Source organism: Hyaena hyaena, unplaced genomic scaffold, assembly GCF_003009895.1.
Source record: "Hyaena hyaena isolate Hyena2069 unplaced genomic scaffold, ASM300989v1 scaffold_91, whole genome shotgun sequence".
NCBI lineage: Eukaryota > Metazoa > Chordata > Mammalia > Carnivora > Hyaenidae > Hyaena > Hyaena hyaena.
This window is the reverse complement of record NW_024080725.1, coordinates 2,574,127-2,593,732: the sequence shown is the minus strand read 5'-3', so window position 1 is coordinate 2,593,732 and position 19,606 is coordinate 2,574,127. Positions and strand designations below refer to the sequence as shown.

Here is a 19,606-nt window from a genome sequence, read left to right as displayed (position 1 = left end):
GCTGGACAAAACTAAAGAGAGAAACACCACAGCTCTATGTCAGCAACAAATAGAAAATGAAACATTCAAATAGATACTGCTTACAACAGAATAAAAATTGTTAGTACCAAGAAACAAACCTAGGGAAAAAAAAAAAACGGACAAGACTTCTCTAAAAATGATAAGAATATTCTTGGGAGAAAATGAATATTTAACTAAATGGAGAGATAGGTTTATTGGAAGATACGGCATTATAAAGTTGTGGGCTCTCCCCCAAATGATCTATGTATTTAACAAAATTCTAATAAAGTTTCCAAGTATTTTTATGTATCTTGAAAAATCTGGTTTCAAACTGCATACGGAAATAAAAGAGGACAAAAGTAGCCAAGAGGCTTAAGAAGAGAAAAAAAAATAAGGCAGGGGTGCCTGGGGGGCTCCGTCAGCTAAATCAGCTAAATGTCCAACTGCGGTTCAGGTCATGGTCTCACGGTTGGTTCGTGGGTTCCAGCCCCGCGGGCTCTATGCTGACAGCCCGGAGCCCAGAGCCTGCTTCCGATTCTGTGTCTCTCTTTCTCTCTGCCCTTCCCTTGCTTATGCTCTGTCTTTCTCTCAAAAATAAGTAAACATTAAAAAATACTTTTTAAAAAAGAGAAAAAGGTAGGAGACTTTGTTCTTTCAGAAATCAAGAAATTTTAAGAAAGCTCACACTAATTAAGCTTGCGTGGTATTCCGCATAACAGACAAACAGGAAGAGAATGAATACAGAGCCCAGAAAGAGACCCAGGCACAGGTGGACATTGAATGTATGGCCAACATGGCACTGCAAAGGAAGGGAAAAGGCAAGTATTTTCAACAAGTGGACTGGACCCGTCAGATACACACGTGGAGAAACAGAAGAGAAACTTGACCTCTACCTCACACCATGCACAAAAGCAAATTCCAAGGGGATTTATACCTCCACATGAAAGGCAAAACAATATATCTTTGAGAAGATAATTGAGAATATCTTCATGACCTCAGGGTAGAGATTTCTTAAATAAGAAATTGGGAAATTTCTTAAATAAGAAACAAAGGGAAATTGTCATAAGGAAATGGATTGAAAAAGGGATTAAAAACTAATAATTCCTACTCATCAAAAGAATCATTAAAACAGTGAAAAATCATTAAAAACAAGTGAATCATTAAAACAGTGAAAATTAAAAGGGGCAACTGGCTGGCTCAGTTGGTAGAGCATGAAATTCTTCATCTCGGGGTTGTTAGTTTGAGCCCTGCACTGGGTGTGGAGATTACTTAAAGATAAAATCTGAAAACACACACACACACACACACACACACACACACCTAAACACACGTACACACACACAGTGTAAAAGTAAGTTAGACAGTGGGAAAGTATATTCACAACATATTTAACCACCAAAGGACCAATATTAAAATACATAAAAGAAAACTCCCATAAATCAAAAAGAAAACATTAGAAGACAAGTAGGTCCTAGGCTACCAGCTTACAACACTAAATATCCAGATGAGAGTTAAGAAAAGGTACTCAGCTTCATTAGTAACGAGGGAAATGCAAATCAAAACCCAGGGAGATATTTCAGCACACACTCACAGGGCATCTTCCTCATCATCAGCACACCACAGTTTATCAAGGGAATTCAGCCTTGAGTTAATTTCCAGGAAAGATTGGAAGGGACAAAAGTAGAAAGCCTTCCTTCAAAGAGTCTACAGTTCTTTTTTTTTTTTTTAATGTTTTATTTATTTCTAGGAGAGAGAGAGAGACAGAGAGAGACAGCGTGAGCAGGGGAGGGTCAGAGAGAGAGGGAGTCACAGACTCTGAAACAGGCTCCAGGCTCTGAGCTGGCAATCAGCACAGAGCCCGACGCGGGGCTCGAACCCACGAACCGCGAGATCATGACCTAAGCGAAAGTCGGATGCTTAACCGACTAAGCCACCCAGGCGCCCCAAAGAGTCTACAGTTCTATTGAGGAAAGAAAAGGGCATTTAGTGAAATAACTACCATGTTCCCACCAAAAGAAAATGAAGGTCTGGTTCCTAAAGGAAAACCCCCCTTCTGGAAGGAGTTGACCTCACTGTAGAATCCAGGCATATGGTGTGTCAACAAAATCTAGACATGACACGTTAGGTCAACATGCATGACACATAAACACACACTATAGTTCCATTTTAAAGATTAAGCTATCAGAATGGGAGCCATTGGGAAGGGGTGTGAATAAGTGTGCAAGGGGGGCGCTTGCACACCCTGCTTGTGGGAGTGTAAGTGGGTACAGCCTTTCTGAGGGACACGGCAGCTTGATGAAGTAGAAATCTGGAAGTGCAAACCATGTGGCTTCAGTGAAATCTTGCCATTTGCAAAGATTGGTGGAGCTAGAGCGTCTTCGGCTAAATGAAATACAGCAGGCAGAGAGAGACAAACACCATATGACTTCACTCTTATGTGGAATTCAAGAAACAAAACAGATGAACATATGGGAGGGGGGGAAAGAGAGGGAGAGAAACAAACCATAAGAGACTCTTTTCGATAAGGAAAAGACTGAGGGTTGATGGAGGGATGAGGGTGGGGGCTGGGTTAATGGGTGACAGGTATTAGAAGGGCACTTGTTGGGATGAGCACTGGGTGTTATATGTAAGTGATGAATCACTGAATTCTACTCCAAATATAGCATCACACTATATGTTAACTAACTAGAATACAAATATAAATTTGAAAACAAAACAAAACAACAACAAAAAAAGAATTTTATTTCCAGGACAATCCCCTAATAAAATCATAGGACACATGGACACAGATACATATACGAGAATGTGATTTAAAATGTGACTGGGGTCTAAATTATGATATGCCCATATTCTATGTGGCTACTGGAGTTCAGGTTCAAGATAAATATTTAGTGATATGAGAAAATGCTTATGACATATTAAATGACAAAAGCCGTTTGTAAAAAGAGTACACATTATATGAACCCAAGTTTATTTTGTATGTATTCATATGGGAAATAAATACATCAAGATGTCATCATGCTTATTGTAATAGTTTTCTATGGCTGCATAACAAATGATCCATGCAGCTCAGAACAACACAGATGTATTATTTCGGTCTCCATGGTCAAGAGTAAGTCTTGGGTCATCTGAGTCCTCTGCTCAGGGTCTAGTAAAGCTGAAATCAAGATGGCGGCTGGGCTCCCATCTTTGTGGAGCCCAGGTCCTCTTCCAAGCTCACATTGGCAGAGTTCAATTCCTTGTAGTCGTAGGACTAACACCCCGGCTCTCAGCCCTCGGGGCCGCTCTTTCCCTCCACACGTCCTGCCCCATCGCCCTGTCCACAAACATGGCAGCTTGCTTCCCCAAGGCCAACAGGAGAGCACCTCTTGCAGCTGCAAATCTCTCTCATTTCCTCAGTCTCCCACGGATACACACAGATTGTAAGGGCTCATGTTTTAGGTCATGTCCACTTACCCTCAAGAGTGGAACTCTTGGGGCCATGTTCAATTCTGCTCACCCCACTTCCCCTGAGCGGTAGGATTAAGGGGTGACAGTTATTATTAATTGATTTAGTATTTTATTAACTACTTTCCATTTTACAAAATACTAATTTTACTGTGAACCTAAAACTGCTCTAAAAAATGAAAGTCTTCATTAAAAAATGAAATGGCTTTACATTTGCACATGTTGCACGTGACAGAAGCATAAAGTAACAACTTACAGAAGGTGGAGTTGATGCTAGTAAGGCCGGCCCCACTGGCTACGTGCTGGGGGGGAGGGGCTGTGGTTGCACAGTCATCTGAGATCAGGCTGTTTCCAGCGTCCCGCTGCATGGCCCATATGATCTGGACCACCTCTCTTCACCCAAGACGGGGTGCCTGGCAAACATGTCCGAGCAAACAGAGCATGGAGAAAACAGGGAAGGAGAGATGCCTCAGTATTTAAGGGCATGCCTCAGTGACGACACATGTCACCTCCCCGCACATCCTATTGGCCAGAACTCGGTCACAGGGATTCACCTAACCACAAGAAAAACGTATTCTGGAGATCTATGTGTGCAGCTAAAGACTGGAGATGTGAGGGGTCAGGGAGTAGTTGGTTAGTCCACGCATGGCCACGTTCTTTTTCTGGGCTACCGTCAGTCAAAAGGAAAAAGAGCTTCCTGGGTTCCTGGATCTCAAATCAGATGTGCCCCTGGGCCCTGTGTCTCAGTTGCGATTTGCTTCAGAAAACTGGAACATAGAGCCTGCTGTAGAAAGCATTGACATCTTCCACCCAAATATTGCAGAATGCTTTTAAAAGTTGCAGATTCGGGGCTCCTGGCCGGCTCAGTCAGTAAGATGTGCGCCTTTGATCTCGAGTTCGGGAGTTTGAGGCCCACGTTGAGTGTGCACATTACCTAAGAATAAATCTTAAAAAAAAACAAAAGTTGCAAACTCAAAAATAAGACCATCTATTCTTGCCACATTATTGGACAATACTTAAAATGAGCCACAAAATGTGAGGTCTCAGGGCTGATTTTGATTGCCTTCGTGTTTTATTTTCTGCCTTTTTCTAAAAAGCGTTTTCAGGAACTGAGTGCTAAGGATAACTTTTGGTTTTGCACTTCTATGCCCTTTGTCTCCAAGGAACACGTTTACGCTGCCCTGAGTCTCAGGTGGTGAGGATGCCCAGCACCAAGTCCAGGGCCCCTCAGTGGCGGACGTCCCATCAATCAGGAGCAGGTGTAGCATGTCAGGGACCTAGAAAGACAAGTCATCCGGCCCAAGCATGCTTAATAGACCATGAAGGGCAGGCGATGGATTGGGTGTCCACGACAAAACCCCTTCAGAAGAGAGACCCACAAGTGACACAGTGCTGTTGCAGACAGAACATAGTCAGATCCTGAAGACAGGGAGGGAGTGCCTTGGTGAGCCTGCTGGGTAATCCTGGTCCTGACCTCTATGAGCACCTTCGGAATCCATTACCCTCCATCCCGGCAGCCGGTGCGAGCAGGGGGCAGATGTCCCTCCCAGAAACCGTAATCAGGGCTCTAATTCCCACTGGCAAGGCTTTTATATTCTAAGTTTTGATGATACAGTAACTTACTCTCCGCCGAGGCTGTCACTCCTCTGGTCACATCCACGTGTGAGTAACTCGAATCCAGAAACTTGCCTCCCTACCGCCTTTTGTTTGTTTTTATTATGAAATGTGTCATCCCTAAAAGAGTGCATATAATATCACAGACTTTTAAAAAATGTTTTATTTGCTTACTTTTGCGTGTGCCTGTGTGTGTGTGAGAGAGAGAGAGACCGGGAGGGAGGGGCAGAAAGAGAGGGAGAGAGAGAATCCCAAGCAGGCTTTGCAGTCAGCACTGAGCCCTTGAACTTGGAGCTTGAACCCACGAAATGTTAGATCATGACCTGAGCCAAAACCAAGAGTTGGGCGTTTAACCGACTGAGCCCCCCCGGCGCCCCAATCCTATTTTTTATGAATGCTGCTACTCCCCAGACATTTTGCAACTGAGTTCTGGTGCATTTCTCCGGGGAAAAAATACTTCCGGGTGCCGTGGCTGGGGACCGGGATGTGTGCACATTAACTGTTTCCTGCTAGACTCCTCTGCAGTGGTTTGCTGGTTCTTACCACCCTCCGGCCTGGATCACATCCTGCCCAGCACTCAGTGTTTCCTGACCCTAAATTTTTTTCCAGGCTGGGGCGCCTGGGTGGCTTGGTTAGTTAAGTGTCTGACTCTTGATCTTGGCTCAGATCATGATCTCATGGTTTGTGAGATCGAGCCCCTTGTTGGGCTCTTCAACAACAGCTCAGAGCCTGCTTGGGATTCTCTCTCTCTCTCTTTCTCCCCACCTTCATTCTCTCTCTCTCAAAATAAATAAGTGAACTTGAAAAAAATAAATTTTTTTTCCAGGCTGTTAAATTTTCTGACTGTCCAAATTGTTACTTTGCTGGCTACTAATGAGGTTGAACAATGTTTTATGTGTTTAAGGGCCATCAGTGTTTCTTCTCCTGGGCAATGCCTCCTCAATTCCTTTGCCTACCATTCAATCGAAGGGTTTTTCTTATTCTCATTGATTTATGGGAATCCTTAGTATATTCTGGACACTTCTCCCCATAATTATACTTACTGCCCAGGGCTTTTTTTCAAAGTCTGCACCATCCGGGCCCTGGGACTGTTGACCTCTGGGCTGCCTCAGCCCCTCCCCTTTGGCCCCTCCTCTTTGGCCCCGCCCCCTGTGCCCCTGCCCTGAGGTCATTTAAAACAATCAACTTGGGTGGGAAGGGTCACCCTTAATCTGATCTTCCTGGTGGGCTTCCCCTTGTCCTCTGGCGGAAAACTACCTTGTCTTCACTGGAAGGAAATTGAAAAGGCTGCAAGGTGAATTGTGCTCAGCACTGCACTGCATGCGAACCAGGAGTAACTGAAACCAACTGTCAGAGTCTCCAAACTACAGGACCCTCAATCAATTTAGAATTCAGGCTGTAAATTTTTTTAAAAATGGGGGCGCCTGGGCGACTCAGTCGGTTGAGGATCGGACTTTGGCTCAGGTCATGATCTCACAGGTCCGTGAGCTCCGGGCCCCGGTCCAGCTCACCACCCTCCTAGGATCCTCTGTCCTCCTCCCTCTCTGCCCGTCCCCCACTCACACGTGTGCGCTTGCTCTCTCTCTCTCTTAAAAATAAATAAACATTCAGAGTTCAGGCTGTCACAGAGTGCTATCCCCGCCTCTCTGACCAGCTGGCTCTCGCCTGGGTTTTCTTTCTTTTCTTTTCTTTTTTATTTTTTTAACATTTATTTTTGAGAGACAGCATGAGCAGGGGAGGGGCAGAGAGAGAGACAGAGAGGGAGACACAGAAATCCGAAGTAGTCTCTTAGGCTCTGAGCTAGCTGTCAGCACAGAGCCGGACGCGGGGCTCGAACCCACGAACCGTGATATCATGACCTAAGCCAAAGTCGTCTGCTTAACCGACTGAGCCCCCCAGGCGCCCCTGGGTTTTCTCTTTCTTGCAGGAGGTAGTTCAAAGCCGTCAGAAGAAGCGGGGCCTACATACGCCAACATTCTGTCCCCTTTCCAACGGCGTGCCTGGCCCTACTTCCTCGGTCGGCACAGGCTCCAGTGTCCAAAGCACCACAGGCGACAGCTTGAGCAGATATTTCACGACCACATCGCTAAAGGTAACAGCTCCCAGCCTTCCAGACTCTCACATCAGTACCTTTGCAGCCCCAAACTTGACCCAATCTGTGATTAGGCTGATTCCAAAACTTTATTTTTATTTTTATTTTTTTAATATTTTTATTTATTTCTAGGAGAGAGAGAGAGAGAGAGAGAGACAGCGTGAGCAGGGGAGGGTCAGAGAAAGAGGGAGATACAGACTCTGAAATAGGCTCCAGGCTCTGAGCTGGCAGTCAGCACAGAGCTCGACGCGGGGCTCGAACCCACCAACCGCGAGATCACGACCTATGCGAAAGTCGGAGGCTTAACCAAAAGCCACCCAGGCGCCCCATGATTCCAAAACTTTAGATTCTGTAACTTGGAGACCTCACTCTGAGGTATCAAATTAGGATCAATTAATATCAATGAAGATGGGGGAAGCAAACCAGGGCAGAAATGGGGTCTTCAGTGAGGTTTTTAGGGATGTAGGCTCCTTTTGTATTTCTGATAAGATGGTGTTAAAATGGGCATTTAGCCTTCACAATATGGCTGCTTGAGCTCCAGCCTTCACATCTGCCTTCAGGGCAGTAGGAGGAGGAAAAGGCAAGGGCATAAAGGAGACTGGTTAACTGATTCAGCTCACCCTCCCCCTTATTCTTTGCTTGGGATTGTCTCTCTCCCTGCTCCCTCCTCCGCTCATGTGCCAGCGTGCACGTGCATACGTGTGCTCTCTCTCAAAATTAATAAATAAACTTTAAAAATATACATATATTTCTATGAGCATTGAGCCACTTTTAGGTGGGAAAGATGATATCCAGATTTAAGTACTAGAATCAACAGAATATAATGTGGGAAAATGCTATATTCAGTGTGGAATGGGCAGTGGCATATCGAAACAAAGTGAAAGAACACTTAATCCGCAAAGAAACTTATATTAGTGGGGGGTGCCTGAGCAGCTCAGTCGGTTCAGCATCTGACTCTTGATTTCAGATCAGGCCATGATCTCAGAGTTTGTGAGATCCAGCCCTGAGATCTGCATTGATGATGCAGACCCTGCTTGGGATTCTCTCTCGCCCACTCTCTCTGCCCCTCTCACTCTCTCTCTCAAAAATAAATTTTAAAAAAAGAAGAAAAGAAACTTATAATAATAATTTAAAACATAATCAAGTGGGACTCTTCCAATTTAAAACACTAAAAATAGGACCATCAGGAAAACTAAATCAACTCCTGAAGGTACCAAAGGGATGCAGAGTGAACTAAATGGGAAATTAGAATTTATTGTTATAAATATGGGTTTTACCTAAGACAGACATTAATTTTCCCCACGCCGTTACTGAGGAGTAATTAACAAATTGTATATATTTAAAGAGTACAAAGTAATAATTTAATATACACATACACTGTGGACCGATTACCCAAATCAAGATAATTAACATCTCTGGGGTGCCTGGGTGGCTTAGTCGGTTAAGAGTCCGACTTTCGCTTAGGTCATGATCTCGCAGTTCGTGGGTTCGAGCCCCGCATCGGGCTCTGTGCTGGCTGCCAGCTCAGAGACTGGAGCCTGTTTCGGTCTGTGACTCCCTCTCTGTCTGACCCTCCCCTGCTCACTCTGTCTCTCTCTCTCCTAGAAATAAATAAAACATAAAAAAAAAAGATAATTAACATCTCCATCACCTCACTTAGTTAAGGACATTAATTATTCAACGGCAAACCCTGCAAATACAAAGTAAGACTCAAATCCGTGGTCAGGTAATTAATAATCTACCTGGAAAAAAGGCAAGGCACTAAACTCACAGCCTGGCCTGCCACGGATTTCCTGCATAACAGTATCTACAGAAGCACGCTGCCAATTCGTGCCCAGTGATTCCTTCAGCAATTGATGGGTGCAGGCACAAAGGCATTAGGTCTCCACATGTGTACAGAGTGAGAAAGAACATTCTCCACCAGCTGTGGGGGTTATTGATGGACAGCCGGAGATCTAAGGGCCCATCTCTTTATTGTCTTCGCACAATTCCAAACGTGCATTTTAAGGTGATTTTGTTTTGAAGACACAATGAACAGCAATAAATGAAACTTTAGCTTTGAAGAGCTGGCCCACACCACCCCATGGGAGAGTCATGACCTTGGCAGGTGGACTGAGGTCGCTCACCTGCTGAGGAAGTTCTTCAAACACCCCACCCACCAACGTCAACTTGCATCTCATTGGCCAGAACTTAGTCATGTGGTTAGCCCTGTCTTTAGGGACTCTGGGAAATAGAGTCGTTAGCTGAGCACACATTGCTAGGACCCAACAAAATCAGGGTTTTGTTAACACATAGGGGAAGAAAAGATATTTCAGGTGGGCAATTCTAACAAGCTGGGACAAAAAAGAATCTATTTCCTGCAGAATTGTTAGAAGGGAAGAAGAGACAAATCAAGGCAATGCTCTCAGAAACTGTGTTGCTTGATTGGCCTGATTAATCTCAGAAAATTAACTTTTTCTGTTGCCACCCATTCCACTGGAAAGGATGACCTCTGTCCAGACGGCCACTCCTTGTCCAACGTTCTTGTCATTTCCAATCAGAGCCTTCGAAGGGTGTGGCTTATGGGTGGGAACTAGGACATAGCCTGCAAGGGAGGCTGGGAAATGTAATTTTTTTCATTTTTAATAAGTCCTTAACAAGGTAGGATTCACAGTTGTGTAGAGCCAGGACATTTCATTGATTCAAGACACATACCCTTTTCATATTTTCATGTCTCTAAAATTAGGATGCTTCTGGGGTGCCTGGGTGGCTCAGGCGTCCGACTTCAGCTCAGGTCAGGATCTCACGGTTCCTGGGTTTGAGCCCCACATCACGCTCTGTGCTGACAGCTCAGGGTCTGGAGCCTGCTTCGGATTCTGTGTCTCCCTCTCTCTCTGCCCCTCCCTTGCTCACACTCGCTCTCTCTCAAAAAAAAAAAATAAACATTAAAAAAAAAAAAGAGACAAAAATGTGATTTAGCCAAGCTTGCAAGGTGTGAGGAAAAGACAACGGGAAGTCAGGAGGCCTCAGTTCCTGCTTGAGCCTGCCATTTAATCTGTGTCTGCACAGGTCTCCTTACTCAGGTACCTCTGTTTCCTCATCTGTAAAATGGGAATCATATTCCTTGTCTGGTGCCCCTGATAAGGCATGGTGGATGCCAGTCTCCGCCTCCCATCCATTCTCCCATCTTCCTCAGTAAGAAACTCGCGATTTTAGGCTGGAATTTCATGTCGCTCCATCAAGGACTACATTTCTCAGCTTCCCATATGGCAGGATGAAGCCAGGTGATGGCTCTGATCAGTGAGGAGTAAGCAGAAGGGGTATGCGTATCTTCCTTGAAGACAGGGAGTATGCCCTTATTCTGCCCTTCCTCTTTGTGGCTAGATAGAATGCTGTCATAATGGCTGGAGCTCCAGCAGCCCTTTTAGGCTGTGCCACAACCTTGCAGGGGGAAGGCACGCATGGCAAAGAAGGTATAAGAAGGCCACATTCCTGATGCTGTACAACTCCATGGACTGACAATCTCCAGACCAGGGTGTTCTCTACCTGAGCCCTACTGATATTCTGTGCTGGATAATTCTTTGTTGGTGGGGGGGGGGGGGGAAGGGGGCTGCTCTGTGCATTGTAGGATGTTTAGCAGCGTCCCTGGCCTCCACCCACCAGATGCCAGTAGCACCCCACTTCCCGAGGTGTGACAACCAAAGATGCCTCTAGAGATTGCCTCTGGGGGCCAAGGTCACTTTTGGTTAAGAAGCACTCCTCACGGGGCGCCTGGGTGGCTCAGTCAGCTAAGCGTCTGACTTGTGACTTTGGCTCAGGTCATGGTCTCAGGGTCATGAGAAAAAGCCTGTGTTTGGCTCTATGCTGATGGTGCAGAGCCTGCTTGGAATTCTCTCTCTCTCTCTCTCTCTCTCTCTCTCTCTGTCTCTCAAAAGACATAAGTAAACTTAAAAAAAAAAAAGGAACCTCTGATCTAGAGCAGTTCTATACAATAGGAACAGTCAAATGCAAACCACATATTTAAATTTAAATTTTCTAGTAGTCTCATCAAAAAAAGTAAAAATAAACAGGTGAAATTGATTTTAATAATGTAGTTGACTCAATATATTAAAAATACTGCCGGGGGGAGCCTGGGTGGCTCAGTCAGTTAAGCCTCCAACTTCATGCTCTGTCTCTCTTTCTTTTGAAAAGAAATGAATATTAAAGGAAAAAAAAAAAGACTAGCCATGTTTCGGGGCGCCTGGGTGGTACAGTTGGTTAAGCATCCAACTCTTGATTTCAGTTCAGGCCATGATCTCACGGTCGTGGGATTGCACCCCGTGTCAGGCTCCACACTGACCATAAAATTCTCCCTCTCTCTCTCTCCCTCTGGCCCTATCCCCCTACTCTCTCTCTTTGAAAAAAAAAAAAAAAAAAAAAAAGACTGGCCATATTTCAAGTGCTCCGTGACCACACATGGCTCATGGGTAACTTATCAGATCGTGTAAACTCTAGACCTTTAGGATTTAAGGTAGAAGTAAGTGTCTATCTCATTTAAGCTCTCTTTATTTAAAAAAAATTTTGTATATGTTTTTATTTATTTTTGAGAGATACAGAGACAGAGCGTGAGCAGGGAAGGAGCAGAGAGAGAGGGAGACACAGAATCCGAAGCAGGTTCTAGGCTCCGAGTTGTCAGCACAGAGCCCGACGTGGGGCTTGAACCCACAAATGGCAAGATCATGACCAGAGCCAAAGTCAGACACTCAACTGACTGAGCCACCCAGGCGCCTCTAAGCTCTCTTTATTTGGGGACCTTTGCTACTTGCAGCAGAATGAAACTAGCACCTGGGTTTTTTAATCCACATCCACTACACTTTGGAGCATTCAAGAAGTAATTAAAGGCGAGATTGGTGACATGCAGCTGAAAAAGGGAAAGTGCTTTAGAGAAGGCAGGGAGAGGGTGCTCTGCAGAGGCCATGCACTGTCCCCCTCCCATCTCTCCTCCTCCCCCCCACCCACTGATCTCCCAGCAGCCACGAGGCATGTGTCGTCCTCTCCACTGCACAAATGAGACTCAGGTCAAGAGCATGGTGGGTGCTGTGCCCCGCGGGGTTCCCCTCCCTGCAGAGGCACACAAGCCCCTGCAGGCAGTTCATGCCACTGACTGGGTCCCTCTCCAGGACTGGCCTCCAGCTGAGTCCCTTTGCTCAAGGTCATGTCCTTTCCCCAGGGGCAACCTGTGTCTCTCACTGGTGAGTGTGGGTGCATCCCTTGCTCAAATTCTGGACACTTCTGAGAACCAGCCCAGCCCCAGAGCTCCCACAGGATCCACTGAGACCCCCCCCCCCCACAGCTTCACCCACTCCTGTGGCCACTCCTCCAGCCACTCCTACCCTCACTCGCTCCCCCACAGCTGCTGAGCCCAAGAGCACTCCTCAGTGAACGTCCATCACACAGTCAGCCACAGAGAGGTCAAGTAACTTGCCCAGGGTGACACAACCCATCCACTCCCCAGAAGGCAGAGGTCACTGGGGCTGTCACTTGCCCCCTTCTTACTCCAGGGGTCTGCCCTGTGCCCCCCCATGTTTGTATCCATAGAGAACCATGCTGTGTCCTCCCTCTGCACTTCTGCACACATTCTTGCTCATGCCTGGCGAATCACGTCTGTTCCTTCACCATAGAAATCCTACCTCCCTTGGGTGGGCAGAGGAAGGCGGAAGCTCAAATGACCCATCCTCTCTTCCCCCAGGAAGCCTGCCTGGGTTACCCAGCTCTAAAATCTCTAGATAGTTCTAAATCCCCAGTGTGCCTCCCGTAATCTGTGGACACACATGTGCAGGCAGAGCCTGTGGGAATTGCTAAGCCTGAAGAGTTGGGTGAGGGGAGAAGTGGAAGGGGCCAGGAGAATTCTCTTTCTGGGCACCACCTTGTAAATTTTGCGTGCATTTCTGTTACTCCTAGATGAGTTAATTATGGAATAGACTGTACTAGTGAGTTTCTGTTTGAAGCATCCACCACGGTGTTTCATCGCGGCTTATGTGCATCTGGTTAATCCAGCAGTCCACAAGTAACCGCTCTATGAAGACTCCACATCAGGTGCAGGACATGCATTTGGGAGGAGGCCATGGGGGGAGTCTCCTGCTTGGGAGATTCCAGAGCCTGGTAGAGGCTCAGACGCCGGGTCCATCCTTGCCTTCCCGTTGGGCTGTCAGCTCCCGAGGGCCCCAGACACCCCAGCCTTCCCCAGCTGTTGGGTGCAGGCTGGGTGTATCCTGAGTTGGGCTAGAACCCGGTGCACAGCTGCCCTTCCCGGACCCTGGCCTAGGCTGGGGGTCAAGGCGCTGTGCCAAACAGGAAGGAATACAGAGGTCCAGAGAGTCCGACAGCCTGGGATTGAATCTTGGATCTCAGGCATGTTGCCTTGGGTGAGTCCCTGCCTGCATGATGCCCTCGTCCCCTCCTGGGGCAGCCTCACTGTAACTTGCAGGGGTGCGGCGGGGATTGGATGAATTAAACTAATGCCTATGCAGGGCCATCACTCAGCAGGTGGGAGCCTGCTCTGTGTCCCCTGGGTAGGGCACTGCCCCTCAGAGGGCATCTGGGTCTGAGGCCCTGTAAGGAGGTTGGCAGGCCAGAGACCCTGGGGCGAGGGCTCTCTCCTTTCAGCCCGATCCTATTTTCTGTCTGGGCTGTGGGCACAGCAGTGAGGGCTGGCCCGGCCTCCAGTGCTGTGCACTGCGTGTTTTGGCAACCCATTGTCCACCAAGGCTGTGGGGGTAACAGCACCCTCCCCAGGCTCTCCTGGGAGGAAATCCCTGCCTATGAGCTCTGCAGAGGCATCTCACCTAAGGGAACCTGCCGGAGGAATTGGCAGGGGCAGACCACGTGGCTTTCTAGGGAGGGTGGATAGACAGGCACTGTAGTCTGCACCTCCTCTTGGCCCTTTGGCCTTTTCCTTCTGTCTCTGGGTCTTGCAAACTTGGGCTGCTCCCTTGCTCTGTTGAAATCTCTCCTTCCCCATCTGCTGGAGGGCACGTGGCCCCTCCTTCCCAGGGCTACTGTCCAGCCCAGACAAGATCTTCCCAAAATAACAGCTGGGATCTCAGTCCTTCTCCCCTTCAGGGAGCCCAAGTCAGGAAAATCCATGGCTTTTGGGGATCAGACATCACTGAGGTCCACTAGCCCCCCCTCCCTGCATGTGAGCAGCTGGGGTGGGCACCTCCTTTCCACCTAGCCCAAAATGAGCAGTCCCTCCTCTGTGTGTGGGCCCTGAGTGGCTGACATCGGGGCTAGGGGCACGGGCCACCCAGGGAGAGGTCACGGGTCTGGACAGACGCGAGCTGCTCGCTACCTGCAAATACGTGAGGGTATCGGCACCTGCCTTTTCCAACTGTTTTAGAAGGCGCCCTGTCCTCTCCAGGCAAAGCAGGTGAAACTGGAATTCTGGAGCAGGGTTAACAGGATGCTTTTCCTTCCTCTCCTGTGCCACACCTGGGGCCGCTGATGCTTCTGGCTTTGCACATACTTAGAAATAAATCTATTAATGAAATATTTCAGATTGCCAAAATGCCTCAAGTGTTCTTCTTCTTCTTCTTCTTTAATGTCTATTAAACATTTAATGTTTATTTTGAGAGAGAGAGAGAGAGAGAGAGTGCGCGCATGTGTGGGAGGGGAAGAGAGAGAGGGAGAAAGAGAAAATCCCAAGCAGGATCCGCGCTGCCAACGTAGAGCGTAATGCCGGCTCGATGTCACAAACTGTGAGATCATGACCTGAGCCAAAATCAAGAGTCTGATGCTTAACTGACTGAGCCCCCCAGGTGCCCCATAGAGTGTTCTAATGGCCACTCAGTTCCCACTACCCGGCCTAAGGGAGACATTATTACCATAAATAGTGGTAATGGCCACCGGGTAGTTGAAGGCCCCTATGTGAGCCCTCCTCCCCAGAGGTGCCCCCTCCTCTGAGAACTGTGTTTTGTTACTTCCTACCCACATAGATAAAGACTTGGTGCAACATCTAGTGTTATTCTGCATGTTTCTAAACCCGAGAAAGCATATTATACAGGGTGTAACCTATACTTTGCTTCTGTCTGCTGCGGCCTTATGTTCGTGAGCTCCACCCACGGAGTTCTAGTTCATTTGCAGGCTTGTAGAGAACTCCATCACGTGACCGGGCCACACATGGGATCGCCAGCCTCCTATGGATGGACATTTAATTTGTCTCCAATCTTTGCGATTACAAACAATACTGGGACACACATAACTCTACACTTTCCCCTCTGGCTAGCATCCCTCCCTCGCCCAGCCTTGGTCACCCAGACACTCCTATGCATTTGTCAAAACCACCCTCTCAGGCATCAGGACCCGGATTCCTCATGGTGGCCTCCCAGAGCAGCTGGGATCCCTCGGGGAGCTGCCCCCAGGGTGTTGGCCACCGAGGACTCTGTGGGGCCCCGGGCTGCTACTGTCAGGAACAGACACACATCTGGCCCCCAGCACACCGGCCAGTCTTGTCCCAGGAAATTCGGAATGCAGTGCTTTAGGACAGGAATTGATGGTAGCCCAGGTGTACGGCTCTCGAGTCTAAGTTTTGGGTGAGGATCGATGGCAGGGCTCATGTGCCTTCCGTGAGGTGTCTGCTGCTGGTGGTGGCCGGGGCTGGCTGGGCTCTGATCTCCAACAGGGCAGTTAGACGCTCTACACGGGAGGAGGGGGGGCAGGATTCCAGGAAAGCAGAGGCAGAAGCTGCCTAGCCTCCTGGGGGCCGGCCTGGAAACAGGGCCAGCATTATTTCCACTGCACTCTATGGTCAAAGCAAGTCACAGGGCCATAGTGATGGGGGAAGCGGCATGCGGTCGGTTCACTGCACCCAGGGTCACCGATCCTGACAGTCGGGTCTGTTTCCCACGTCCAGGTCCCTCCCGCCAATCTTTCGCACATACTGTCTGCTCAGTGGGAGAGAGTCCTCCAGCCCCCACCCACCTCACAGATTGGCTCAGCTTCCATTTACCCATCACCTTCCCGGGGGGCTCAAAGCCCTCCCGCATATTCATCGAGCAGCCTCCGCTGCCTTGATCACCCACACTGTAATTGTTGCTTTCCGAAGGCCTCTCCAGGTAGGACGCACGCTGGCACCCCTGCCGTGCCTGGCACATGGCAGGTGCTGTGGGGATATCTGTCTAGTGAAGGGATCCAGTAAAGGGTGTGCTCTTTGCACACGACCCCAGAGCCTCCCATTTAGATGCTGCACTTATCATGGACCCCGAGACAGAGCTTAGGGTTCAGGATGTTTATTAGGAAGTTGCCTTGAGATTCATACCTGTGCAAGGGATGGGAAGGAGGCAGGAGTGGACTGAAGGGGGTAGTAGGGGAGGAACCCATGACAGGTTTGACTGCCCCTGGGCGAGTCCTGGGGCTAAACTAGCCCATCAGCAGAAGATGGCCAACTTTCATTCTCCTGTCTTAGGCCTCATTGGGATGCGGACCACCCCTACCTGGGTGTGACCTTGGACGAGGAGGCTCATGCGTGCAGCAGAGCTGAGGGTTGGGGGCTATCTGCTTACAGCACTCTCTGTGGCTCTCACAATAAGTCCTTCCTTAGAGGGGGACTGGAATGACACACTTTCGTTCTCCTCTTGGGATAGAAGAACATCAGGGAGATGGTGGTCCCTGAGAGCCGCTAAGAGGAAGCCAGCTGTGACCTGCGGCCAGAGGAAGAGCTGCTGTGAGAGCAGAGTAAGGGAGTGTTTTACCCACATCCATGCCTGGGGGGCTTGAGTTTCACTTCCGGGTCTTCCCGGGACTTCATTCCATCGCATCAACACCCAGAGACAGAAAATCCCACTCTTCGCTCTTCCTCTTCGGCGCTGTGCCTTGCAGTGTCGGGGGGTGGGGGGTGGGGTGGGGTGGTGTTCTGGATATCACTCGGTGTGAATCATGGCTCTTTAACCTCCACTCCCTCCTTTCTGACCACTCCCCCATTACCCACTGTCTAACAGACTGATCTTTACAAAAAGGAAATCACATATCCAACTCCCTTCCTTAAAAAAATACTTAGAAATCCCGGCTCCGGGAGAGCCAGGCCCTCTGTGATCTGCCCTGTCCAACTCTCTCACCTTATTTCCTTATCCCCTTGGTCACCCGGCCCCAGCCCTGCTAAAGTAGATCTGCCTTGGCAATTCCTGTCGCCCTTGCCTTGAGCCACTTTCCCTCCAGATGTTCACAAAGATGCTTCTTCCAACTCTATAAGATCTAGGTTCAATGTCATCTCATCCAGGAAGCCTTCACTGATGACATCCTCGACGCATTCTTCCTCCCCTCCACCCATATTTATTCAATAAATATTTACTAAGCACTTACTATGTTCCAAGCACTTTCCAGGCAGCGGGGATATTCGAGAAGCTGGACTCCGGGCCTTGACCTCTTGCGGCTTATATTCTAGTGGGAAAGACAATCAATCAACGAAAATAAAAAGTGCCACAATTTCAGAGCGTGTAAAGTGCTATGAAAAAACAAGAGCAAGGTAAGGGGGCGAAGAGTGTCCTCCGCCACCGACCACGGCGCAGCGGTGCGGACCCGCCCTGGGCGCAGAGTCCGGGGCGGCGCGCGGAGGAGGCCGGTGCGGTCGTCCCGGCGGCGGGCAGGGTCAACTGGGCCCCACCCTCAGCTCCCGCTGCCGCCGCGCCGAGGCGCGCTCGCTCCCGGGAAGGGCGCGCCGGAGCGGGTCACCCAGGTGCGCGGCCTCCGGGAGCCACCGCCCCGCCGCGCGGCCGGGGCGGGGAGAGGGGAGGCGGGTCCGGCCGTGGCCCCGCCCCCGGGCCGTCCATAAATGCGCCGGGCCGGCCGGTACCCCGGGATCCGAGCGTGGGTTCCAGGGGACGGCGGCAGGTCGGTGCGGCCCGCGGCCGGTTCGCTGCCACGCCCGGGGCGCGGCGCGCGCGGAGCCGCAACCATGCTGTTCTGGCACACGCAGCCCGAGCACTACAACCAGCACAACTCCGGCAGCTACCTGCGGTAAGGGCCGCGGCGCCCCCGCGTGACGGGCGCGACCCGCGGGGCGCGGACGGGGTCGGCGGGCCAGGCGCCGTCGGACGTCCCGGGGCGGGGCGGGAGCCGCAGGGCCCCGGGTCCCCGAGCGGCCTCGCCGCGCCCCGGCCTCCCCTATGTCTGCCCTTCTGGGGCTGGGAGAGACGTCGCCAGGGTCCCGCCTAGGGACGGACGGACGGACGGACCCCGGCGGGACCGGTCCCCCCACTTTGAGGACCCTGGCGGGCGCGGAGCGCACACCTGCTGCCCGCAGCCGCCCAGCCCGCCCGCCTCCCCAGGCTCGCCTGTCCACGCTCGCGTGGGAAGAGAGAGGAAACTTCCTGCCGTCGGCCCGGTGCCCGTCGCGGGGACGTCTGGACCCCTGCTCTTTGCCCCTCTCTGCGCGGGTCCTCCGAGCCGCGCGCCCTCTCCAGTCACCTTGGGCCGCGGGACGGGTGAGCGGCGAGGGCCGTCCCCGCGCTTCAGCCCCGCGGGCCGGCGGGCGGGGGCTCTGGCGAACAGGTGGCCCCCTCCGTCCAGGTGGTCTTGCGTTATTGGCCTGGGGCCCGCACGTGTATGACCCTTGATGGAAATCTTTCTTCTTCTGCAGGGACTTGACTAGTGCTCTTCAGAGGGACAAGTAAGTCGTGCTTGTTTTTTTCAAAGTTCTCTCCCATCCCCTTTAAGGAAGTAAGAGCCCCCGTTAGCTTCGGTTCCTGGAGGACTGTTTTTCCCTGTTCTGCAGCTGGCTGGGCACTAATGGGCAGTCATTTCATTTTCTGAACTCGCCTGAACCAGCTTTAGCCTGTCCTTATTTCCATCCTGGTCACAGTTTATGAAATGTGTCTGATTTAACCCAAAGGGCATTTGGTATGGGCTCAGAGAAAGTGAATCGTGAGAATTCCTCTCTCTGGGAGTCGCTGGCACTGATAGCCCAGAAGTGAGAGCCACTCTCAGTGCCCGTCCCCCCCCCCCCGCCCCCCCAAGAAGTTCTCATTCAGATTTAGCAGTCCACGTTATCTGGAAATCCTGGCTTCTGCTAAGTATGTGTCCAGTAGTGCTCTCTGAAGGCATCACTGTTCCGGAAGCAAGGAAATTATTGGGTTTAACTGCTCTGTCTTCTGTCCTTTATTCCTGGGTCTGGGTCGTAAGAGGTGGCAGAGTGTACTGTCTTAATTAACGAATGATAGCTTCCCTGCAGACCACGGTGATGTCATCAGAAGAAAACTGCAGGAGAGGGGGGTGGGGGAGGGGGTCAGGAGTCCACTGGGCTGATGTTGGACCCTGAAAAATTGTATCCACTCACCTGCAGGAACTGCTACGGTGGAGTATATTTTATTGTCCTGTGTGATGTTACAGTTGTGGTGTTTTGCCTGAATTTTAGTTTGTGGTCATTAAGTATGTTGCCATATCTTAAAAATGAGTTTGAAGGTGACCTTGAGTGGAATGCGAGTGTATTTGAAACTTCCTGGA

At 49.8% G+C, this 19,606-nt stretch overlaps 1 protein-coding gene across 3 annotated transcripts in view; it reads left to right on the top strand.

Moving 5' to 3' along the window:
* The first annotated feature begins 17,992 nt into the window (after positions 1-17,992).
* TFCP2L1 (transcription factor CP2 like 1) overlaps positions 17,993-19,606 on the top strand; it is a 54,870-nt gene continuing 53,256 nt past the window's right edge. For 2 of the 3 annotated variants that reach the window (XM_039234909.1, XM_039234906.1), the window contains exons 1-2: positions 17,993-18,121; positions 18,744-18,773. In XM_039234909.1, coding sequence (XP_039090840.1) covers positions 18,060-18,121; positions 18,744-18,773 — 92 coding nt within the window. In that variant the 5' untranslated portion in view covers positions 17,993-18,059. The remainder of the gene's footprint in view (positions 18,122-18,743; positions 18,774-19,606) is intronic. The other variant, XM_039234908.1, reaches the window with a different exon arrangement.